Source organism: Phyllobates terribilis, unplaced genomic scaffold (assembly GCF_046119375.1).
Source record: "Phyllobates terribilis strain yellow unplaced genomic scaffold, ASM4611937v1 Scaffold_11__3_contigs__length_659146591, whole genome shotgun sequence".
NCBI lineage: Eukaryota > Metazoa > Chordata > Amphibia > Anura > Dendrobatidae > Phyllobates > Phyllobates terribilis.
This window is the reverse complement of record NW_027362771.1, coordinates 531069397-531090097: the sequence shown is the minus strand read 5'-3', so window position 1 is coordinate 531090097 and position 20701 is coordinate 531069397. Positions and strand designations below refer to the sequence as shown.

Sequence of the window (20701 nt, the reverse complement as noted above, 5' to 3'; positions counted from 1 at the left end):
CATACCACATCTCCTGGGCAGGGGAGGAAGCAAAAGAGTATACAGACAGGACAGCACGGGATCACTGCTGATTCTTTCTTTGAAGTAAAACATTGTTTAGAAACAGGCAGTGAAATGTTTTACCTCACAAAAAGAATTATTTGTGATCCCGTGCTGTAATGTCTGTATATTCTTTTGCGTCCTCCCCTGCCCAGGAGATGTGGTATGATCAGACCATATCCCTGTACGGTCACACACAGCCATTACACAGTAGACAGCAGGGGCACATTTAAAAGAATATAAATATTTTGAAATTTGACCAGTGTCACTTTATGTGGTAATAACTCTGGAATGCTTGAACGGATCCCAGTGATTCTGAGATTGTTTTTCACATATTGTACTTCATGATAGTAGTAAAATGTATTCGATATGACTTGCGTTTATTTGTGAAAATATCAGAAATTTGGCGAAAATTTAGCAATTTTCAAACTTTTAATTCTTATGCCCATAATCTAGAGAGATATGCCACACAAAATAGTTAATAAATAACATTTCCCACATGTCTACTTTTCATCAGCATCATTTTTGAAACATAATTTTTTTTTGTTAGGAAGTTATAAGGGTTAAAAGTTGACCAGCGATTTCTCATTTTTCCAACAAAGTTTACAAAAACATTTTTTTAGGGACCACATCACATTTGAAGTAGCTTTGGGGGCCTATATGACAGAAAATATCCAAAATTGACACCATTCTAAAAACTGCACCCCTCAAAGTCTTCAAAACCACATTCAAGAAGTTTATTAACCCTTCAAGTGCTTCACAGGTGCTAAAGCAATGTGGAAGGAAAAAATTAACATTTAACTTTTTTAACAAACATTTTACTTTAGCCCCAAATTTTTTACTTTCACAAGAGTAACAGGATAAAATGAACCACAAAATTTGTTGTGTAATTTCTCCTAGGTATGTCGATACCTCATATGTGTGGGAAGACTATTGTTTTGGAGCATGGCAGGGGTCAGAAGGGAAGGAGCACCATTTTGACTTTTTGAACGCAAAAATGGCTGGAATTGAGAACGCCATGTCGCATTTGGAGAGCCCATGAATTGTGCCTAAACAGTGGAAACCCCCCAAAAGTGACCCTATTTTGGAAACTAAACCGCTCAAGGAATGTATTTAGATGTGTGATGAACACCTTGAACACCCAGGTGCTTCACAGAAGTTTATAACGTAAATAAGAAAAATCACATTCTTCCCACAAAAATGTACATTTAGCCCAAATCTTTTATTTTCACAAGGGTAAGAGGAGAAAATGGACCCCATAATTTGTTTTTCAATTTCTCCTGAGTACCCCATATGGTGGGGAAAAGTATTGTGTAGGCACACGGCAGGGCTCAGAAAGGAAGGAGCACCGTTTGACTTTTTGAAAGCAAAAATGGCTGGAATCGAAAGCTGACGCCATAGCCCCTGATGTGACTAACAGTGGAAACCCCCCACAAGCGACCCCATTTTGGAAACTAGATCCCTCAAGTATTTTATTCAGGGGTATAGTGAGCATTTTGAACGAACATGTACTACACATAATTTGATAACATTAGATCGTCATATGGAAAATTTTAATTTTTTTCACGAAAATGTTGTTTTAGCCCCAAATTTGTAATTTTCACAATGGATAATAGGTGAAAAGGGACCCCATAATTTGTTATGCAATTTCTCCGAAACGCGATGATACTTCATATGTGGTCAAAAACTTCTGTTTGGGCACATGGCAGGGCTAGGAAGGAAAGAGTGCTCTTTGTCTGGAATAAACTATGAATGCCATGTTGCATTTGGAGAGCCCCTGACATGTGAAAACAGCAGAAACCCCCAACAAGTGACTCCATTTTGGAAACTAGACCTCTCAAGGAATTAATCTAGAGGTGTACTGAGCATTTTTAACATACAGCTGATTTACAAAATTTTAGAACGTTAAGATGTGAGAACCAAAAATAATTTTTTTTCCCTTTAAAATACTATTTTGTATAATAATACAATTTGTTATGCAATTTCTCCCAAATGTGGCAGTACCCCATATGTGGTTGCACACTACTGTGAGCACACGGCAGGGATCGGATGGGAAGGAGCAGTACTTGGCTTTTAGAAAGCAGATTTCGTGTGAATAGATTGTGGGCTCCATTAGGTGAGCCCCTGAAGTACCAGAACAGCAGACCCCCCCAGGTGACCCCATATTGGAAACTTCACTGCCTAAAGAATTCTTCTAGGTGTGTAGTGAGTATTTTGAACCCATAGGTGCCTCACAGAATTTTATAACATTGCGACATGGAAATATGACATCAGGGCTGAGAAGGAAGGAGCGCTATTTGGCTTTTGGAGCACAGATTTTGCTAGAATAGTTTGCAGGTGACATTTGCGGAGCCTCAAAGGTGCCAGAACAACAGGAAATCCCGACAAGTGACCCCATTATACGAATTGCACCTCTGAATTAATTCATCTACAGCTACAGTGACTATTTTGTAACATCCACACCAGGTTTTTTGTCTTGAGAATTGCAAATATGCCAGTTTAGTGGCCATACATTGTGCCCCCATACAGTGTAGCGCCCCCATAAATTGTAGCGCTCCCATACATTGTACCCAGCTAGTGCTTCTGGCGATACGCACCCCGTAAGTTAAGTGCTCTCTCCCCACTACAATAATTCCAAACATCTGGCCGCTTACTATGATTTAGGCACAATGGGGCTCAGGAGGAGGGGGTATTTGGATTTGAAAGCGCAGAATTCATTGGATTTTATTTGAGGGGACAATAGCCATGTCGCTTTTCAAGAGTTTGTTCTACCAATAATGTGGGACCCCCTATATTTCCAGTGACAAATGACGGACCTGAGTGGGGGCTGGTTTTGTGCGGGATAAATTAGGGTTTTTATTGGTAACCTTTTGGGGTACATAATATTTTTTGATTGCTTCCAGAATAAGGCTGGATCACCTTCGTGTGTTCTATTCTAAGCACTTACGTCGGTTTTCCGTGTAAATCCCACAAAAATGAGATTCAGGCGAAACCCCCAACACCATAATGAGGCAGATGGAGTCTGTTTGGCATCTGTCCTGGTGGTGTCCATCTTTTTAGGATTGCACAGATCTGTGGTCGCCTACACTTGTGCGCTAAAAAGACACCTAAAATGTTGGGACACCTCTGGAACAGAGACCAGACGGAGTCAAAAGTGACTCAATATGCCTCATAAGTGAGTGGTTCTGTCCTGGGTTTTGTCTGAATCGCGGTTTTGGAGAATATACACGGAAACCCCAACATAAGTGCTCAGTGTAGAGCGCAGCATAAATATGAGTCGAGCCTTATTCAGGTTTTTGGCAGGATGAAAGAACATATAGAGAGCAGTACAAGAATAGTTCTTATTTTTATTTTTGTGTGGTTCACTGTGCAGTATAAGTGATAAGGCGGATTTATTCTTCGGGTCGGTGCGATTACAAAGATACCAGATTTATATGTTGTTTTTTTTTAGGTTTTGCTGCTATCACACAGTAAAAATGCTTTTTTATAAAAAGTATTTTTTTTCATCACCATATTCTGAGAGCTTTAACTTTTTTATTCTTTGGCGAACAGAGCTGCATGAGGGTTTATTTTTTGTGGGACGAGTTGCAGATTTTTTTGGTACTATTTTGGGGCACATAATATTTTTGGATCGCTTTTATTCAGATTTTTCAGACACAGAATGAACAAAAGACAGCAATTCAGTTATTGTTTTTATTTTTTACGCCGTTCACCGTACTGTAAAAGGGTTGTTCGTCGGGTCGGCATGATTACAGCAATACCAGATTTATATTGTTTTTTTTTATGTCATGGTTTGACATTTTCATTTATAAAATTTCTTTTTTACATATGACTTTTTGTTCGCTTTTTATTCACTTTTTTGTGAGTCAGTATGATGAAAAAGCGATATTTTTGGCGTATTTTTTATTAATATTTTTTAAGGCGTTTGTCAAACGGAATAAATAACATGCCATTTTTATAGAGCGGGTCGTTCCGTATGCAGCGATACCAATTAGGTGTACTTTTTTTTTTGTTTATTTTCGTTTTATCACAAATGACTTTTCGTGATGTGTGCGCTCTTTTTTTAAACTTTTTTACATATTTTATTTTATTTATTTTACACTTTTTCACTGTGGGACATGTATAATTTTTTTTTTATCACTGGTCTCATACAAGCAGTACTCGTGTACTGCAGTGCATAAAACGGTCAGTGTCTCACTGACTCAGCCTGTGAGGCCCAGCTTATAGCTGGATCTCACAGCCCAACGTATCCTGGGGTCATCACATGACTTCAGGGTACCATGGTAACCATCGGAACCCACGATTCTCATCGCGAAGGTTTGATTCTTACTAAGGGGGTCGTCTTGCTACCCCCTTGCAACAACTTAAATACCGCTGTCTCGATTGGCAGCAGTATTTAAGGGGTTAATCGACCCTGATCTGTTGCAAAACTGGCCAGGGCCGATACAGCTAACACCCGTGGGAATTGCCGCTGCCGATCGTTGTTTTAAAATGACGATGAGTGAATAAGGCCCCTTAACGACCAACGTTTTAATGCGTATCGGCGGTCGTTAAGGGGTTAAACAAGTCCAATTGTGGAACTTATTATTATTCCAAGAACTATTGACTAAAATTAACTTTTGTTTAAGGGAAAACTCCTTTAAATAATTTATGGCAGTATCCCGGGACTTGTCTGGTATAATACAGACATAATGAATATATCAGTTACTGTCCCAGCTCCAGCGTCAGGTTCTCCATCCCCCTCTGTACGTCAGGTTACTGGTAAACCAGCATGAGCCTCAGAGTTCACACTCTGAGGACTTGTAGGCTCAGGAAGCTGAACACCGCCTGAGTATTCAGGTAGTTGTTGTCCTCACGACAAACAATTCCTGCTGCTCTATTCCATGTTGCTGTCCCAACGTGGCTCCTGATATACCCAGCTGTTTCACAGTTCCACCCTATGTGCTGGGATCTCCTACAACAATCTTGTCTGCTACATCAATGAGTATACTCTACTGTGTTGTTATTTCGACTCTGCTCCTCCGGTCTACCTTTTCTGAGTCTACTACTCTTCTCCTCATTACAGCCTCCATTGCTCCAGCCTGTCTAATTTGTTGCGCCAAAATCATTAGTCTGTGTTGCCCATCAACTGATTATCTGGACCGAGGGCTGCCAGGATTCAACTCACCAGGTGAGACATAATATCTTTGTAGGGAGCTGACGCACCATTTTTCTAAGGCCTCATTCAGACGTCCGTGACTATTCTCGTATGCCAAAATCGTTCCAATTTCATCAGCAGTTTTGATCAGATTGTCATCAGAATTTGGTCAGAGATTGATCAGTATTTCACTAATGGAAGAAGCTTGAGAATCCTCCATCAGCACATGGTCTTACATTGAACAGATTGATCCAAAACTCGGATCAGTGTCGGACAAGTCTTTGTGTTTTTGTGCGGACTTCATGGTATAATATATATATACAGTATAAAAAAAAAAATATCTGACTTATATACAGCTCTGTAAACGAGTGCTATTTGCAAAATACATGGATGGGCAGGGGAGGACGCAAAAGAGAGTATACTGACATTACAGCACGGGAACGCAAACGATTCTTTCTTTGAAGTAAATCATTGCTTAAAAACAGGCAGTGAAATGCTTTATCTCACGAAAAAGAATCAGCTGTGATCCCGTGCTGTAATGCCTGTATACTCTTTTGCTTCCTCCCCTGTCCAGGAGATGTGGTATGATCAGACCATGTTCCTGTACGGTCAGACACAGCCATTACACAGTACCCAGCAGGGGCACATTTATAAGATTATCTCAGCACAGGAACATTTTATTTAAACACATCCAATTGTGGAAATTATTATTATTCCAAGATCTATGGGTTAAAATCAACTTTAAAATTAATTTTGTCTGTGGGAAAACCCTTTTAATGTGTGTTTCTAATTCTACAGTAGTTAACATTACACCAAATTTCACCTGTCAAGTAAACACCCTTGATGGGAGTTTGGGGTCTGATGGCGATGGCGGTCTCAGGGCTCATCCTGGCCATATCGTGCTCTGCTCCATAAAACTCTCCTCGAGCGGCACCGAGGTAATGTTGATTCGTGAGAGGGGATCCACTCGTATAGCAATCAATCTACAGAAGGAAGAAAATTGTATGAGGGCTTGAAGGAATTATAAGATCATCTTCTGTTATATTGTAATGGGGTGAAAATGTCACCTCAGATCTAGGGGGTCCCTAAAACTATCTGAGGTGGGCACCTCAGTAGGTAGAAATCTAGCCCCAAATGAGACACTAAAATCAAAGATTCCTGTCTTACATGGGGCTGACTCACAATGGTATGCCCAAGAAGAAAGTAGAAACGTGGGGATAAAGTCAGTCATGTAAAATTATATGGTTTGGATTTAAGCTATTACACAGTGAAAAAAATATAAGCAGGCTTCTGTGGTCGAGAAAAAAAACATTTGGAAATAACCTGGAAGTCCATTTCAAAATCTCTAAAATTCTTAGTGTCTATTTGCAAGAGGAACTACTATTGACATCTCTAGCTTTGGACCACCCGATATGTTCATATATTGCACAATTTAATGAGCATTGTGCAATGTTTTATTTCTCCTGTGGTGGCGCTGCGGGGGAGTAAACACTACCAGCCTCCCTAACAGATAACCGCTGATTGCTGGGGGTCTCCACAGCGGGACATCTTGTGATCGGCTTGTTCTTCTAACAAAAGATTTCTTCACATAGAACAAACAAATCATACACCAGTCTTAATGAGGGGCATGTAGGGATAGGGATAAGATGCACAGAATTCATTAAGAGGCCCACGCCAGTTAAAGGGGTTGTCTGGCCTTAGGGTACTAGCAGTCACTCTATTTGACTGCGGACTTGCCCTTTACACTAAGGATTCTCTGGTGCCAGGAACAGAGGGTTATATGACCACAAGTCTAAGATTTGCATACTTAAGTTCCGGCCACGTTCCGACTAGACTTGTCCGGCCTCGATCAATACACTTGCATTGAGCAAGGATCACATCTAGTAGTCACATGACCGCATGTATGCAAATCACATCCTAGCGGTTACATGACTACCCTCTGCCGGCATCGGAGAACCCTCACAGTGCAGATTCACAAGTCTGCAGTCACATAGGGTAAAGTTACTCTAAGACTGGACAACCCCTTAATGAATTTGGCGTATTTTATCAGTAGTGTGTGCCTCTGTGGCGCCCCTGCGGGTCCAGTAGCTACAGAGGTACTGCATCTCAGCCAGAGGTGTGGTACCGCACTCTCAGGTAAGGAGGGAGCACTACCCGGGACCCAACCACTCACATCCAACACTACATCACTCCATTAGGATTTAAGAACAAGAGAGCACAAAAGACTTTGAAAAGACGTCCCAGATTATGAACATGTAAACTCTTTATTGAAAGAAAATTGAATAGGAACAATACGGATCACTCAGAGACACAAAGTTAAAAACAATGGAAGAGCAAGGAGACAAGGACAAAGATGCATTTATAGTCCCATAAGAATCAAATCATATATAAATATAATGAGGGCACTCACAAAACAGATCATAAGATAGTGGCTACCGTGTTTATTACATTGAATAAGCCCCACAGTGAGAGCAAGTTAAGTATACTGCCCCAAAAATATCAGTTATATATAAGTGTAATAAGGTCACAGACAAAAATGGATCATGAGAAGGTAGCTCACATATCTATCACATTAAGTAAGCCCTACAGTGGGAAACTATGCTCAGTATGGGTTTCAAAAGTGAAAGCATGTGCCTAGGATAATGTGTGGATACAGGTGAACACTTTTATCACATATATAGGTCTAGCGCCCCGAGGGTTCGGCCGCTACAGGGGTATTGCACCTCTGCCAGAGGTGTGGTATTCCACTCCCGGGTAAGGATGGAGTATGGACCAGGGCCCAGTTAGCTGCATGCATCACATACACCCCATTTCCGGGGGACAGGTCAACGGTGCTCCCACGAGACAGGAGTGCAGGCACGACCGACTATGTCCCTTGCTGGAGTGGGGAGGGGGGAGGAGAACCCAGTGATGTAGGAGCAGGAGGGGACGGTTCCTGAGCGTAGGTAGGAGCTCATTGGTTGCTGGTCACCTGAGCTCACACACTAGGGGAGGGTATATAAGGTGGGCACCATCTTAGTTCTGGGTGCAGAAAGAGGAGAAGTTCAGTCAGTGGAGTGAGAGAAGGAGTTCAGCCAGAGAGGGCTGACAGGGGGCTGTGGCTCAGTCTGGGCCCAGCTCCACGAGGCAGGCCTAGAGTGAAGGCCGGAGCCAGAAGGAAGGAACAGAAAGGAACAGAAACAGAAAGGAACAGCAAAGAAAAGAGAAGTACCCAAAGTGTAGAAGGGCTCAGAAACAAGAAGGCAGAAGGGACCCTAAGAGCCCATGAGAATACCGGGTGAAGGGTCAGGCAGATTAAGGGTACCGGATCCCAAGTTGGTGGAGGAGAAACTACCCTCAGCCAAAGACCGGAGGTCGTGATCATTTATTGGTGCGACACCTCACCAAACCTGCTAGGAAGGCACCATATAGGACAGCGGGGAACGGGGCCCACGTTTACCCGCGCAGATCCGCGGTAGCTGGACAAAAGTTGGTCACTGGTGGGGCAGGCCAGAGAAAGGATGGAAGGGGGTCCTGTGCCATATTCCTGAACTGCCTGGGGGTTGACCGAGCCCCTCACCTGGTGGACGCAGCACGGCTCGGGCGGTCATTGCTGACAGAAGTGACTGGGAATATACGAACTGTGAGTAAAAGACCCTGGACGGCAACACGTTGTCTTTGTGCTTTTTGCTTCGCCAGCACTAGCGGTACTGGGACTCCCTGCACCATCACCCCTACCATCCACTACACTGCCCTGGGGCTGCACTCTTCCCGTGGGGAGTAACACTACCTCAGCTGCAAACACCATCAGCCTCAGCGGTCTGCCTTGCAGTGGCGGTTCATAATAGCCGCAATCCACGGGTGGCGTAGTCGGACATTACCTACAGCACATAGCAGACTACCACTGGTCTGACCACCCTGAGCCACGGGACCGGGCCGCCACCACTACCCCCCAGCGTCTCCCTACTGCCCGGCCCCGAGTGCCCCACGGCCCAGGGGGCGAGTCATAGGTACTTGCCAATGAGAACAGTAACAAGGTTATTAACCCATCCATTTATACAGCATAGAAAGATCCCATACTTACAGCAGCTGTAATGGAGACACAGTGCCTCGCTCCATTAGGGAAGGGCAAGATTGCTCCTGAGGGAGAGCACAGACCCGGTCCCTGTCTGGAGGATGGAACTAGGTAGAGGGGGTGGGTGGAGGAAGTAGTTTAGGGGAGCACTGAAGGAAGGACTGAAGGTAGAGGGGACCACATAGAGTGACGTGGGTCACATGACAGAGAGTATAAAAGGAAGGGTAGAAAGATCTAGAAAAGCCCAGTGAGTGAGTACCATTGAGGAGAAGGGTCCAGTCCTAGGTCCGCGGTCCTAGGAGCAAGAGTGCATTGAGTGAGGACCGTGGAAGAGAGAGTTAGTCAGTCAGAGGAGTTGGTGACAGGAGTCTGTCACAGAGAGTGAAGAGAGAAGACCGGAGCAGTGTGAAAGGCTCCAAAGACAGAGAAAGGATCTTAGGGGCACGGGAAGTGCAGAGTCCACCCGTGCGCCCAAGTTCACACCGACCGTGAAGGGATCAGGTCGCAGTAGGGGACTGGCCCCAGACTAGTGGAAGACTACAAGACTCAGCTAGCAAACCGGAGGTTGCGATATCTCTATATGCCGTAGCCAAAAACTACACACATTCGCTGAAAAGGTGGCCATATAGGACCAAGGGTACAGAGAGGACGTCGCCCGACAAGGCCTGGAGCCACGGGCTCAGGACACTGTGTGTGAGGCGCAAGGCAGGAGGGCGAGAGCCAGCGCAGAGTAACGACCCAGGAAGGTACACAAGAAGGGGGTCCCGATCAAGTGCAAAAACCACAGAGAACATAAAGTATACACCTTAAGATATAACTTTTAATAGATATTTTAAAAGATAATAGCAATAATTCAGGACAAAAATTCAGATAAAAGTATGGGGAAGGAAAGGCAATGGGGCAGCACAAAATGGCATGCAGACTTACCCTATAGGCCCTAAGGGAGGAATGCCCTACCTAACAGCGGAGTAATCATCCTAATGTGTCGGCATGGTGTCCCCTTTCATTGATTTCATGCAATACTTGAATGCTAATAACCTAGGTTTAAAATTCACCTATGACATAGGTGATAAGAAGACTGCTTTCCTTGATGTGATGATTTCAATTGATGAGTCGGGCCTTTTGAGATTCTCAATTTATCGTAAACTTACGGCAGCTAACAGTCTCCTTAAATGGGGGAGTTATCATCCAACCCCACAAAAACGAGGGATCCCGAAGTGTCAGTTTTTAAGAACAAGAAGGAACTGTTCCTCAACCTCTGACTTCTGTAAGAAGGCTGTAGATCTCAAAGAAAGGTTTTTATGCCGGGACTACCCAGCTGACAAAGTCAAGGCGGCATATAAGAATGCGCTTGGACAAGATAGGTCCAAACTATTTCTACCTCATACCAGACCAGAACCAGAATCCATGACAAGACTGATTGGTACTTTTGAAGACCAACATCCACGAATTATGAGTATTTTGAGAAAATATTGGGGTATATTGCAAACTGACCCTGATATTAAGAAGTGGATTTCACATTCACCCTCAGTCACTTTTAGGAGGGGTAAATCGATCAGGGATCACTTAGTACATAGCCACTTTACCCCTCCTAGGAAGGAGGGTACCTGGTTGGATAGAAGATCAGTTGGCACCTTTAGATGTGGCCATTGCAGCTTTTGTAAGTTTGTTTCGCCGTCTACAACCTTCTCTAGTGCAGTAACTAAGCGTATTTATAAGAACAGACACTTCGCCAATTGTACAACTACAGGTGTAATATATCTCTGTACCTGCACATTCCCAAAAGATTATGTCGGAAAAACTAAAAGGCAGTTCAAAATCCGTATTGGGGAACATTTAGGTAACATCAGACACAAAAGGGAGACGCCCCTAGTGAAACATGTAAACACTTATCAAGGTGGTAATCTAGACTCTATTTCGTTTCTCTCTGCTGAAGTGATTAGCCCTCCAGCCCGCCAGGGCGATTGGGATAAAGTGATCCTACAGAGGGAATGTAGATGGATTTTCTGACTGGAATCCCAAAACCCAGGAGGTATAAATGAACAACTAAACTTCTCCAGCTTTGTCTAAGTCTACTCGTTCTATTAGCATACCCACTTATAGGAATCAATACTGACATTATGTCATTTGGACTTATATATACATTTACTGTCATTTACTGTCTCATGGTCGGTATCCTGGTCCTTGAAAGTTTGGACAATCAGACTACAGGTATTTCCTGTTAGTCTTTGTATTAAGGCCCTCAGGACATACAGTTTAGTGGGCTTATAACTTTTTATTATTACACCTCTATATATTTCCCCCTCTTCTAGTGACCAGTACTGATTTGTACATTATTTCACCGTTTTTTTTCATCAACAAATCCTCTATGCCTAGTGTTAGGGGGCTAAACGCGTTGGGACTGGGACCTCATCTTTATATAGTGATAATGAAGCAATCAGCATCAGAAAAGTCTGCAATCTAGCAGTTTGTTATTACGTGATTGCTGTGATGTGAATTTATTTAGCACATTGCACTAAGTACTGGGAGTGTAGCGTACATCATTACCATGAATTATTGAGCATCACATGTCTGTTATCCAGCAGTCTCCTTTTTTGACTGCTTTTTTATTACTTCAATGAGAACATTTGACTAACACTGTTGTTATTATATGATTATTAAAGTGGTCTGCAGATACCTTTTTTGGCCATTATGTGGGTTAACTGAGACAAAAAATAAGTTATCTTATTGACACTCCTTATCCATCTTATCATAACTGATGCATGGGTGTGATGTGCATTTATTTAGCACATTGCACTAAGTATTGGGAGTGTAGTGCACATTATTATCATGAAATTTTGAGCATCACATGTCTCTGTTATCTAACAGTCTTTTTCTTTTCTATTTTTGACTACTGTTATATTACCTCAATGAGAATATTTGACTAACACTGTTGTTATTATATGATTACTAAAGTGGTCTGCAGATACCTTTTTTCGGTCATTTTGTGGGTTAACTGAGACGCAAAAAGCTATTCTAATTCTATATTTATTGATAGGGATACAGTACATGGTCTCTGTCAATTCTATTTTTTACAACTATAGCCCTAACCTTCTTGGGGCATTGACATTGATTGTTTGTAGTCATTTCAATAGAATAAGTTACCTTGTTGACACTCCTTACCCATCTTATCATAACTGATGCATGGTTCTTTACTCTTACAGCATATCAACTTTTGATATGACTGTCAGGTCTCCCAATTTTGGAACACCGGTTTATTTTTTGCTCCTGTTTTTTGTTTTCATGTTTGTATGTCTGTATAGGGACGTGCTAGGGACAGGCAAGGGACAGCCTCCGTGGAGCGGGGACACCACGCTGACACATTAGGGTGATTACTCCGCTGTTAGGTAGGGCATTCCTCCCTTAGGGCCTATAGAGTAAGTCTGCATGCCATTTTGTGCTGCCCCATTGCCATTCCTTCCCCATACTTTTATCTGAATTTTTGTCCTGAATTATTGCTATTATCTTTTAAAATATCTATTAAAAGTTATATCTTAAGGTGTATACTTTATGTTCTCTGTGGTTTTTGTAATTTTGATACACCTATTTAATACTACTATTTGAGCCTTTGGTTCTTGGTCCCGATCAATTGCACCCAAGTTATCTGAGAGTTGGCTGGATCACTTCCCCGGAGGAAACAGGACTCGGTGGGCTGTTATAACCTGCTGGCAGTTGTAATGTAGAACACCATAAAAACTGTGAGTAAACATTTGAAGACTGCACCCCGCTGTGTCCTTGACTTAATTGCTGCGTCACCTGCCTTGCACTACAACACCAACATCCAAAATAGTCCTATTTAACTGCCCTGGGGCCTAGCTCTACCCCAGTGGATCTGAACTGCAGCGGCAGCCACCTATAGCCGCATACCACGGGTGGAGACACAAAACTTTAGCCCCAAAACTTTATTCCCCCTATTTCTTTAATTATTGACCGCCCTGTGCCACGGACCGGGTCACTGCCACCGTGACTACCCCAAAAAGGAACCGACCTGCCAGGCTGCCGAGTACCCCATGGCCCCAGGGGGCGCGTCACCGCCATAGTCAGAGACTTGAGTAACATTTCTGGGGTAAGAAACGCTGCCACTTTTGAAAAATTTGACAGGTGGACGTGGCCTCACCCCCGCCCAAGTTCTGCCCATTTTGGCAGAGCTGCTTGAAACTGGAGTAAAAAATGCCATAACTTGCAAAATGTTTGTGCTTCTTCACCTTGCGCAAAAATTTGGAGACATAATGTGCTTTATGTCAGTTTTTTGGCATAAACAGTTTAATGAATCGGGGCCTATGTCCATAAGCAGGAGACCACTAAATACAGAATGTAATTCCCTTGACCCAATCCACCCTGGCTCATTCTCCTTGTATCCACACGTCTGGTTCCTTCTATTATCCACCTTTTTCCCTGCCCCACTTCCATCTTTCTTATTACCCGGTCCCCGGTCCTGTTGCTCTTGCTTCTGCTGTTACACTCACCTTGTCTTTAATTTGAGGAAAGAGCTGTATGACTGTTTCCAACATGGCCTCAGCAAATGCGTTCTTTACCCCCTCGTAGTTTTGTCCACGTTTCTGCACCTTCTTATTCTTCCACTCCTCAAACCACTCATACGGTGTGAAAGACAGCGCCGTCAGAGTGGATTTTCCTGGAAGGTGATTTTTAGAAGTTCAGAAATGTAACTAAAACGTTTTTCCATTCCGAACTTCATATGTCGCAATTATTAATAATTCTTCATGGAAATTTTTTATTTTTATACACGTCAATGAGACACAACGAAATTGCAGAGAAGAGAAAAGGTAACGCTCAACTCTCCATGCAGAACTGATCTACAGGATGGTCCACCTGTGCCGCCATATGGTCACTGACTAAAAAGTCATATGTTAATACAGAGGGTAGCTGTTTTACTCTTTAAGGATTATTTCCATAGAAAACTCAGAAAGGCACGAAAGCCATGACTGTATTGCCATTGTATCAATTATTTGTCCACTGGATGGCGCTGTACATTTTCAGATGTTTACCAGGCATTCAGTGTATAAAATAAAAAAGTGGCCGATAAGCCATATCTTGGGTGGAACATCAAACAACCCAGTTGCCCTGAAGGTGCAGAGTGAGCCAGGCACTGATTATCCAATTGCCCTTTGTTCTCTATCCCATAAAAGTTACTTTTTTATTAATAATGCCCAAATCAAACTATTGCAAAAGGGATATTTTGTGTTATAAGTGTGTACAGAAATTTGTACTATTTGCTCATACATTTACATAGGCTATGCCCCGTATAATGCGTTCATAGACTCCTATCCCAAAGTGAAATCAGCTTTAGAGAAAATAGAACCCAATCCCCAAAACAAGTACAGTCTCCAAAATATATACAGACCACAAACTATACTCTACAGTTGAAACACACAGCAAAAATATCCTAGAATAAAAAGACACCAAAGAAATAGAAATCTCAGAATAAATAGTGACCCCAGACCTCAAAATAACTAGAGACCCCAAACCAGCCTCCTGATACAGACCTCAAAATAACTGAGACTGCAAACCAGCCTCCTCTAAACTGATACAGACCTCAAAATGAAAACATGTACCGTACATACAGTAGGATGTACGTCACTCTGTATAAAATATGGTGCTGCCAGGATAGGATACCACTCCATATACTCAGTGAAGAATGAATCCAGCACTCCTAGAGTTGCAGAAAAAAAAAATCTGATTTATTATCAAAGCAATATAAAAACAGTGACGTTTCAATCTAAAGGACCTTCTTCAGACAATAAGGATATAATAAACAATTTACAGTGAAATATACTCGGATTTGTAAGATGGTAATTTTTTCTGTTTTTTTTATTATATATTTATTGTCTGCAGAAGGTCCTTTAGACCGAAACGTCACTGTTTTTGGATTGCTTTCCTAATAAATCTGATTTTTTTTTGCAACTCTGAGTACCGGATTCTTTCTTCTCAAAATGAAAAACACCCATAATCTACACAGACCACTGACGAGTACACAGATTAAATATAGACACTAAAACAAAACCAAAAAAAAAAAGACCGCAGCCAAACACTTTAGAAAATACAAACCTCATATCACCTATATACGAACCTATAGATCCCAGACCAGACTAAAGATGTAACTACAGACTTCTTAAGTAAGTTCAAAGCCCAGACCAGACTCCCTAAATAACTGTACAATAAAGACTAGAACAGAAATGTGTGCAGAGTAGGGGTGCAGAGAGTGTGTAGGCGTGAAGAAAGTGTGTAGGGGTGCAGAGAGTGTGTAGGGGTGCAGAGAATGAAAGGGGTGCAGAGAATGTGTAGGGGTGCAGAGAATGTGTAGGGGTGCAGAGAATGTGTAGGGGTGCAGAGAGTGTGTAGGGGTGCAGAGAGTGTGTAGGGGTGCAGAGAGTGTGTAGGCGTGAAGAGAGTGTGTAGGCGTGAAGAGAGTGTGTAGGCATGAAGAGAGTGTGTAGGGGTGCAGAGAGTGTGTAGGGGTGCAGAGAGAGAGGATAAGTTGCCGCCTGTTGCAGTAATAGTAGGGAACCATCTCCTAGATCTCATGTATGGGATGAATTTATTGTAGAAGATAAATATATAGATAATACACTAATCCCATAAACCTCTCTAGGAACCTACCTGGACAGCGCTCCTCATGGGTGGGGTCTTTAGCAGACGGGGAGGAGACATATAACATTGGAATGTGCCGTGGAGCATCATCAGCAGAAGCAGAAGAGTAGTTTTTTTCTCTGTGCAGAAAATGTCATATATTTCATGAACATGTAGACACTAATAAGGCGATAATAATCTGTGGTATAAATGCTGGTGGAGAGGATTATAGAACCTAAAATGATTCTGTATATACACCGTACATGGAGATTCTGGTCTTTCTCTGTATGTGCCAGAACTTGTTTACAAGCTGGAATTGCGTCAGAACTCATCCATCAGATTGTACTACAGTTTTTTGTCCTGATGAAGAAATCTGTAGTACTTTGAAACGTGTCAACTAAATAAAGAAAAAACACTAATAATACCACTTGTCTTGACTTGGATCTATTGAATGGACAGAAATGCCCCTTTTCATGGAAGTTCTCATGTTCCCCACCCCTATTTGAGGGACAGTTGGGAAGTACAGTATGCCCCATGTTGTACAGAGATAATCCGGGCTGGTACGTACAGTTTCTGCAGGTCGTTGTCTGGCATGTAAATGTAGTTTGAGGCAGGCAGGTTCAGTTCTTCTTTCGAGCCTTTTATTCCAACGAAGAGACTGAAGCCCCCCGCTCCGTGTCGCAGCATGCCCAGCTGAGACTGGATCTCTGAGAATACAGGGTTTAGGAATAATTACTACATGCACATATGGAAGTGAAAAATAAAGTGAAGACGGGGAATTATTCCATAGTACAAGATTCACACATAGAGGACAGATGTGCCTCTGTAATCCTGATATATCCCGACAAGTATGATGGATATGTATAGATGTTCTGAAAAAATGCAAGATCACTTAGGAATCATGGAGACTGGGATTCGGCTGGACTTTGGCCTTCCCCGGTCTGATATACTGTATATAAACTTCTGCTGGTAAATAGTGATAAGGGATATTTGCTTCAGTAGCTTTCATCCAGGCTGCCAATGAGAAGTTAAACATTTCCTCAGATCATCGCCTTTTGCATGTGAAGATATTCCTGTGTGATATATTAACACTCTATTTTAACTTTTTAAATCTATGCGCTGAAGCCTTTTTTAACTCTGCCTTTTTGCATCTTTTTAGGCTATGTGAAAATTTGCAGCAAATTTTTCTGCAGCAAAAACAAGAGTGTTGGCAGGAAAATACATGCATTTCTGAAGCATTTTTCCTTTTTTTTTTCCTATTCATTTCAATGGGTGAAAAATGCTGCAAAAACACTCAAAGAATTCATATGCTGCATATTTGAAAGAAAAAAAAAAAATGTAGATCGTGCATGAGATTTCAGAAATCACTTTGCTGGTAACTGTAAAATGCTGCATTTTTTCGGCGGCAAAAATGCACAGAAAAAAAACTGTAAATGCAGATTGTGAACATGCCCTTATTCTGTTTTCTGTACTTTAGGAGACCAGCCAACATGGCTGAGCTGTGAAAAGTAGTTCATAGACTTGTCTTATGTTGGAGACACAAGTAAGAAATTGACTTTTTGAATTCCAAAGAGGTATGTGGGCATGCTCTATAATGTGCAAAAAAAGAACTTTGAACTGTCTCTGTGTTTTCAATAAATTTTGCATAAAGCAACAGTACAAGCAAATAGAAGAAACTTTGTAATATATCTTATTAAAGAAATATGCGTTCCTTTCCACTTATGAACCATTTCTTCCCCTCCCCTCTGCCTGCTGAACTCATTTCTCTGTGAAATACTACTAAATTCATTCCTTCTCAAGATAAGATAGACTGACTGCTTCCTGCCTATTAAAGGGAATCTGTCACCACCCTGGGCGATATCAGACCTATACTATGGCCATACAGGTGATAGAAAAGTAAATCTATACTTACCTGTATGGCCCATAGTAGAGGTCTGATTGCAGAGAAATCTGGTTTTATAAAGTCTGTTTTCCAGAGGCTTGACATCCGGGGGGACGCTAAGCAAACCCCTCCAATCTGCTTACTATTGCCCTAAATCGCCGCCTCTGTGCTAAATTACCATATTCCCCCTCCCCTGCACCTCACAGGGCCCTGTGACAGGCCCTTTTACGTGCCCTGCTCTGCCTCCCCTCCCGCGCATGCGCAAAGCGCCGCTTTGTTTCCCTCTAGCCCTATTTGGCTGCGTACTGCGCCGCAGCCTTGTATTGCTCAAGCGACCGTGAGTCACTGAGACTTTCACTCCGCTGGCAGTACGCAGCCAAACGGGGCCGGAGGGAAAGAAAGCGCGCTCCATGGGAGGCAGAGCAGGGCACGTCACAGGGCCTGTCACCAGATTTCTCTGCAATCAGACCTCTGCTATGGGCCATACAGGTAAGTATAGATTTACTTTTCTATACCCTGTATGCCCATAGTAGAGGTCTGATATCATTGAGGGGGGTGACACATCCCCTTTAAAAAGAGGGAGGAGCTGAGTGAGAGAGACAAGCATATGGACACACTCAGTGCTGCCACTTTCTAGCAAGTGTTTCTCTCACCCCAGAGCTGGATTTGCAGCTACACTGCTCAGTATTGTTGTATAATGTCCTCCTTTCAGTTGCTGCTTCTGAACATGTGCTACACAGAGATAGGAGATCAGGAACCCTTCATGACTGTGTGTGCTGTGTATGGGAGAGTCTGTAGAAAGTAAAACTGTAGTATACATGTCATATAATGTCCATAAATAGTGTTATTCATCATGCACATACAACTGAAAGCTTATTCTGAGAGGTCACAAAACCCAAATAGGTCATTTTCTGATAAATTCCCTTAAGAAAATGTTTCCCTCGTACTTTTTCTATTTGTTCCATTCTTCCATTCCTGGTTTTGGACTACAAATACTGATGGAGATGACTGACTTGTGAATGTGGGGTGACAAAGCCACTGGCAAAGTACTAGAGGGGAGATATGTAGCACTGAGGGTGTTAGCTTCAGTAATATAAACATAGGAAAAATTATCCAGCACAGTAACTGCTGGTAGGGGTTAATCAGCCATGTTTAGTTCTTGGATGATTGAACTGCTGTAGAGTGGAAGAAGTCTAGAGGATAAATACCCAGATTTCTAGAGCAGTGTGTGTCGGGTGGGTCTGGAGGCACATGCTCTGGAGCTGTATGGTCATGTGAAGGAAAGCTGAACATTGTGTTGTTTGTTCCTGAAGCAGGCGGTTTCCCGTAGCAACAAAGACTGTGCCATATGTTATGTTTTTCCTGTTAGGTCGGGAAGGCCGTGTTTGTTTTCCTAACATTGCCGTGGTTTATGCAGTACTTTTAATAAACCAACGGAAGATTTAAAGAGACAGTGTTCCTGTGTCTACCTCTGTGTGCAGCTGAGTGAGCCGATCTATCACAGTTGCCTAACTAATATTTATTCTGGCTGCAGCAGGAAGCCTCTCCCCACTCTTTCATCTCAGTGATGCCCCTTCTTATTATTTTTATCATTCATTTTTGTTCCTTTACTGAGAGATTTTTAACAAAATAGTGCTTCCATTTACCTGGCATTGATTTCACCTCAGGAGGCAGAAGCTTCTCATACGTGTTAAAGATTCCAGCATCAGTAATTACAATTGGAGCAAAAATATTTATGGGGTCCATGCCCTTTCCTCTGACAACAACACCTACAAAAATGCCAAAAAGAAGTAAATTATTGACAATTCCTCTGACGGCAATATAGATAATAGTACAATTTAAATTACCCTTATTGCTAGTCATTTAGAAGCAAGACAAAGACCTATGAAAGCTAAGTGACAACCAACATGGCTGCCATTACACTTCTCATAGGACTTGTCATCCAGCTTTCCAGTCTAGAATGAGGGCCCCCCCCGTATATGAAATGGGGGGTACATGATCACACAGACCCTGTCAAAATTATTTAGGCATGTCAATTCTTTGTGTGTTTTTGTCATGCATATTTATCATTGAGTACACTCTATAATCAGTCAAAAACGCATCCAAAATTGCACCAAATCCGTGTGTATTTTCCGCAGCATTTTTGCTGCCAGGAGGTGCAGAAACACTGCAGAAATTTCTCCAAGCAAATACTCAATGTGTGCACAAAGCCTTAGGGAGCTATAAAGGTGGCCATATTTCAGAATCTTAGGTTTTTAAAGGGAATGTGTTATCAGAAAATGACCAAGTGTTTAAAACAGCTTTTCGTGGTAAATGTATTTTTTTTATTTTGCCATTGTTTTATTTCCATATCATGAATAAAACTATATATTTTTTTACATTTCTCATTATTGAAAATAAAAATGAGAAACATTGCAATTTTCACACCAGCCACTTGGCATTTTGTAGACTCAAATCTCCTGCTTCAAGAAATGCACAGTGCATTGAATGCGATGATCAGACTCTGATGCTATATTTTGTATTGAAGCATCCAATGAGCATCTGCAAAGGTCATTGTGAAAAGAGAGGGATTAGGTCGGCTGTGACAGCACCTACTGTGATAGGTGGATCCTGTGTTATCAGCTGTGTACAGAGCTGCTGTCAGTCATTGTAACCCTGCCTCTGATGATAATGAAACTGCTGAAAACTCTTCCTGAAAGAACAGCAGGTATGAGTTTAAAATAGCCCCAGTGGTCAGTGTAAAATAGCAAGATTACTAATTTTTTTTTTTTTTTTGTTGGTCCCTTTAAAAACAGGGTGGCACATGTTAAGGATCTGAAACTCCTAAACCCTTCATCCAATTTTAATGTGGATACCCTCAAATGAAAGCTGAAAGTCTGAACTTCAACTGCATCTGAATTGTTTTGTTTAAAATTAATTGTGGTAATGTCTAGAACCAAAATTAGAAAAATGTGGTCTCTGT

General features: G+C 42.1%; 1 protein-coding gene across 1 annotated transcript in view; it reads right to left on the bottom strand.

Annotated features, from left to right (window-relative positions):
- LOC141166758 (all-trans-retinol 13,14-reductase-like) overlaps positions 1-20701 on the bottom strand; it is a 48684-nt gene that overhangs the window by 4204 nt on the left and 23779 nt on the right. The window contains 5 exon segments of the mRNA XM_073653740.1: positions 6000-6159; positions 13736-13902; positions 15888-15997; positions 16426-16564; positions 19386-19508. Coding sequence (XP_073509841.1) covers positions 6000-6159; positions 13736-13902; positions 15888-15997; positions 16426-16564; positions 19386-19508 — 699 coding nt within the window.